The 5,430-nt window shown below is 35.9% G+C and overlaps 1 protein-coding gene across 1 annotated transcript in view; it reads left to right on the forward strand.

Annotated features, from left to right (window-relative positions):
- The window catches only part of LOC122250656 (ATPase WRNIP1), a 6,609-nt gene extending 1,179 nt beyond the window's left edge, over nucleotides 1-5,430 (forward strand). The window contains exons 3-12 of the mRNA XM_043012190.2: nucleotides 317-485; nucleotides 1,176-1,336; nucleotides 1,872-2,066; nucleotides 2,218-2,315; nucleotides 2,526-2,726; nucleotides 3,298-3,442; nucleotides 3,771-3,954; nucleotides 4,334-4,448; nucleotides 4,636-4,766; nucleotides 5,273-5,430. Of these exons, the coding sequence (XP_042868124.2) occupies nucleotides 317-485; nucleotides 1,176-1,336; nucleotides 1,872-2,066; nucleotides 2,218-2,315; nucleotides 2,526-2,726; nucleotides 3,298-3,442; nucleotides 3,771-3,954; nucleotides 4,334-4,448; nucleotides 4,636-4,766; nucleotides 5,273-5,373 (1,500 nt within the window). The 3' untranslated portion in view covers nucleotides 5,374-5,430. The remainder of the gene's footprint in view (nucleotides 1-316; nucleotides 486-1,175; nucleotides 1,337-1,871; nucleotides 2,067-2,217; nucleotides 2,316-2,525; nucleotides 2,727-3,297; nucleotides 3,443-3,770; nucleotides 3,955-4,333; nucleotides 4,449-4,635; nucleotides 4,767-5,272) is intronic.

A 5,430-nucleotide genomic window follows, 5' to 3' on the forward strand; every position in this document is an offset into this window, starting at 1 on the left:
GCCTGCCTCCCCAACTCACTCTCTCTCTCTCTCTCTCTCTCTCTCTCTCTCTCTCTCTCTCTCTCTCTCTCTCACTCGCTATTTATCTATTTATCTCTCACATTCTCTCCCTCTCTCTCAATCTCTTTCTTTCTTTTTTTCTTTCTTACTCTCTCTCACTCAAGTAAGAGATAGTATGCATTTGGTAACTAACTGATATCAGATAAGATACTTCCAGATCTACAAGTGAAAGCTTAAGACAAACCTATTTGACTGTTCATTTAACAATTGTACAGATATTTTCTAGCTAAGTAATAGTTATGTTATCAACCAACAGAGTAATCCTACAAATTTCTTTGGAAGCAAATCTCCTGCATCAACAAGCAAAAAGATTCGCAAGGACCAGGCAGCTGCTTGGAGCTTCCTCGGAAAAACTGGCAGCACAAGCAAAAGTAACCAGGACCAGCCAGCTCCAAATGCCTCTCAACAGTCCAAGGAAAATGATGGTAAGGATTGTGGATTCTTAACTGGGCAGGTTGGGTATGTTGCTTATGTGTCAATGAGCGAAAGATGTCTCATTTCTATACATAATTTGTGGTTTGTCTTGCCAATGCCTTCATCAACGTTCCAAATAGATACTTTTCCTTTAGGATGTATTGTTATATTAGTAGACATTTATTATGTTTTGAACATTTAAATTATCACTGTAAAATACTTTATTGTTTACAAAAATCATATGAATTTTGTTTTTTTTAGTTATACATATTTTATGGTATTAATGGTTCAAATGCTTGGCACCTGAAGTCCTATTACCATCAGTATGTTTGGATTGCAGCTTGAATTTTCAGTGAATAAACAACTGGTATACTTATAAATCCAGTGCCTTTGACTGGATATTGGAAGATGGCTGGAGGTGAAGGTGAATTGTTTCTAAAGACTTCTTGGACTATTATCTTAGTATCTTATGCTTTTTTCATGTCAGAAAGCAATCTAGGTCCTATTGTAAGTTTATCATTTCTTATGAACAAGGATTGTTAGTTGGCATGTAAAAGCAGCAAGTTTTTTTCTCATTCGTAATTAATTCTCTATATACAGAAACCAAAACAAACACTTTATGGCTACAGTGTTTGGTCCATTAGTCTAACGGCAATCTACTTAGCTACTGAATACCATTAATCATCTTATTTAATTTCTAGGGAATACTGGCATACCTTTAGCAGAGCAGATGAGACCAGTTTCCTTAGAGGACTACATCGGCCAAGAATCTATCTTGAGCAGTAACTCGTTCCTCAAAAATTTAATCTCAAAGGATAGTTTTATAAATATGATTCTTTGGGGACCACCTGGTTGTGGGAAGGTAAGGATCTGAATCATTTATTAATGGGAAAGTTTAATTAGACATGATGCTTTTTTTTTAGTCATGGAATTGTAGTTGTACTATATTTTATATGTTTTATATTTATATTATAATACAACATATCATTGTGATTAAATAGAACTCTTAGACTGATAAAGTGATATATAATCTTTCAGAAACTGTTGAAAATGTATGAGCCAACTGGATATTTTTTTTATCTATTTGGGAGTATGTTAGTAATTGTTTAAACAAAATTATCAGATACACTTTGAGAGATGGGGAAACTAAGTTTATTGACATTGCTTACCATCTGGAAAGACTGTCTTTTAGTCTTTTTTATTATAGTAAAGATATTTATCATCATAAATCTGGTAGCCTCGGATAGGGTTTATATCGTAATACATTGGAAACAAGTTTGATTTTCTGTTTTGTACTTCTTTCATCAAGAAGAAAAATAAAGAAAACTATATATTTTTTGTGGGATATTATTTCATATGAAAGGATGTTACATTTCTGCCTCCGCACTTTCTTGCAGACGTCACTGGCCAATATCATTTCAAAGCGTTGTCGTGGCTCTGAAAAGTGGAGATACTCTTCCCTCTCAGCCTGCACTTCAGGTGTTCAAGACGTAAAGAAAATTGTACAGGAAGCTCAAAGTACGTTGCAGTTAAGGAAAAAGCGGACAGTTCTCTTCATGGATGAAGTGCACAGGTTCAATAAGGCTCAGCAGGTAAAGAGATATTGCAACAGATGTATTATGTGGAGACAGAGTATTGATGCATTATAAATGACTATTTTATAATGGTGCATTACATGTATTGAGTGTATCCTTTAGAGATTTCCTTATCTCAGATCTTAATTTAATGCACAAACTCCAACAGGATATCTTCTTACCACATGTTGAGAGCGGTTTGATAACCCTTGTTGGGGCGACAACAGAGAATCCATCTTTTACCCTCAATTCAGCTTTGCTCTCAAGGTCAGTTTGGCTTTCATGGACATTGAAGCTTTTTGGGAATGTGCCATCTTCACTCGCACACTCACACATGTGTGTGCACACACACGCATGCATGCACGCATGCACACACATATACACACACAAATACATATACATACACACAGACATATGTGTGTGTATATGTATGTAAAGAAAAAAGTATACTGATATATATTCATGTGCATGTTACAGATGTCGAGTCATAACACTTGAAGCACTAAGCGTAAAGAATGTCCAGAAGATTCTCCAGAGGGCGCTCAAAAAACTGAAAATAAGGATTGAAACGGACGAATCAGAGAACAGAGAAGAGACCTCAACAGATGAAGAGAGTGAGGAAGAGGACCCTTGTGCGGAAGAGGAAGATGCAGACACAGAGGAAGGAACAGAGAACAGGTTAGTTATTGTAGCTTAAGGTTCATGCTCAATATTGGCCTTGTAGTCAACCAATTGTTTTGATATATCAGAGAGCATAAGTGAAAATTATCCAGTTTATACCATGGTTTAAGTCAAGACCAAATAAAAGGCAAGATTTTTTTTTTCCTTGTTTTTCTTTAGGCATGAACTAAAATTGCTCTTTGTTGATGATGCATGACAAAGTTTTCTTAAGAATATAGAAGAAATGATGAGTGTTTTTTATTATCATTATTATTATTATTATTATTATTAGAATTTTTATTTGAACACAATATTTCAATAATAGTAAAATAAAATAACAATTAAAAGAAAGATAGTGTGTTTAACCCTATGACGACGGTGCGTCACACTCTGTGTCGGGACAGCTAAATCCCCAAAATGGCTGGGCGTGGCCAGTGATGTGACGCTTTCAATGCAATGGCCCAATTGCATGGGTTAGGGGTTTCTTCTAGCGCCGTCCGCACCGGGTTAATACATTGTAAGAATGGACTTTCCCAACCTTCCCTTTTATGCTATCAAGAAAGATAACCATGGATTTTATTTCTCACAGTTTGAAGATTAGTCGACAAGCTTTGCGTTGGTTGTCAGAGATGAGTGGAGGTGATGCCCGATGTGCCCTGAACACACTCCAGACTTTGATCTCATCACATTCACAGGGGATCATAAAAATTGCTGAAGCAAAAGAGGCATTACAGGTATGTCTCTCTCTCACTTGTAATAGATATATTGAAAAAACAATATCTTGGGGAAAGAAATTAGTTTTGAATTATATACTGTATTATGACTTCTTTAGTGTGTATTTGTTTGTGAGTGAGTGGATGCGTGTGTGATATATTACAAAAGAAGAAAAACTTCATCAATTTGTGTTGTTGTTGTTGTTTTTTTGTGTGTAACAGATCATATGATGTAAGTTTCTTGTATGCTGCCTAACATTTTCTCTTAATGCTAGAGAAAAGCATTCCATGCTAAAATATACACATAAATTCAATAATGCCTTTACTAAAGATGATTACACTTTTCCAGAGAAGCCATGTGCTTTATGACCGAAAGGGGGATGAGCACTACAACATGGCTTCGGCTCTCCAGAAGTCCATCAGAGGAGGAAATGATAATGCTGCCCTCTATTGGACCATGCGCATGGTAAAGGGGGGAGAAGACCCACGCTTTATTGCAAGGAGACTGGTTAGAACTGCAGCTGAAGACATTGGTAAGAATGCAAAGGGGTTTCCCAGAGAATGACATGTGATTGAATGAGTATTAGGTCAAGTTGTATTCAGTGTGTAATATTTAACAAAGTTAAAAATTATTAGTTTACTCACTCATTCCCATGTGCATATACAGTATGGCTTTTGCAGTGCACTTTCTACTTTTAGCAATTAATGTGAAGAATAAATATTCTCTTCCATGGAGAAAAGGAATAGCAAAGAATCTAAGATTTGATGGACATGGTTTTCTATAAAAATCAGATCTAACATTCTTCACCCTTATCATGAGATACTCTTTCTTAATAAATAATTAGTAAGTGCAAAACTGAAAGCACGTCAAAATTGGAAATACATTCATTTAATTTTTAATCTGCATCTCAGGATTAGGTGATCCTCAGGCATTGAATTTAGCTGTGTCAACTATGCATGCAGTCCAAATGATTGGAATGCCTGAATCAAATGTTATTCTTTGTCAGTGTGCTGTCTACTTAGCAAGGTATGTGATATCAACACTGCTCTATGTAGTCTAAATATATAATTTTAAACCTTTGTTTATATATATGAAACAATAAATAGAATGTGAAACTATAAACTGGTTTACCAAAAAGTAATAAAGTAGTTAAGCAGATAGAGTTTCTGTATACACTTCCCTGCAGTAAAGACACTTGTAAAATTATTTTCAGAGCAAAACACAACCCAGAAGTTTACTTGGCAATGAATCGCATTTTAGAACACATGAACACCCACACTGGGCCTCTGCCTTCTGTTCCTCTTCACCTGAGAAATGCATCAACTAAACTCATGAAGGACTTAGGTAATACAGGTTTTGTGTCAAGATTCTTTTTCAAGCAATGAGTAGTTATCTTTAACCCATCTGATGTTTGGCCTGGGTCGGGTAGACTACTTTTGTACTACATTTTTCCTTTTCGTGAAATTACATGCTATTTAACCCTCTCTGGACGGGTGGTACAGTACTGTACCGCTCATTCAAAAGCCCAGTGGCCGGGCGGCACAGTATTGTGCCAGCCATTTAATTGATTTAGGCCTAAGCGTTCGAAAGCCCCGGCATTGTGACATTCAAGGCTAGAATGCCCCCGTCGTGAGTGGGTTAATCAGCGTTGAAAAGCTATTATACCATTTGCTAATTAGTATCACTTTAATATATCATATATAGTCTCCCTATTTATACCTAAAGTCTAGAAAATAGTAGAAAACACACATCTTCAGATGCCCAGCCTAGGCTAAACATTTTAAGATGTGGCCCACCTCAGAAGGGTTAATCATATATTTTTTTTTCATTTATCATTTTCTTCATTACAGGTTATGGAAGAGGGTACTCAGCAGATCCAAGGTTTACAAGAGATATAGAGTACATGCCGGATGCTTTGAGAAATGTAAATTTCTTCCAGAATACTGGCTGAAATTTCTCCTTTATACTTGAAAAATAATAGTAAAATACATTTTGTTTTTTCTAACAA

Source organism: Penaeus japonicus, unplaced genomic scaffold (genome assembly GCF_977035675.1).
Source record: "Penaeus japonicus unplaced genomic scaffold, GWHDUDI00000001_assembly GWHDUDI00000003, whole genome shotgun sequence".
Taxonomy (NCBI): domain Eukaryota; kingdom Metazoa; phylum Arthropoda; class Malacostraca; order Decapoda; family Penaeidae; genus Penaeus; species Penaeus japonicus.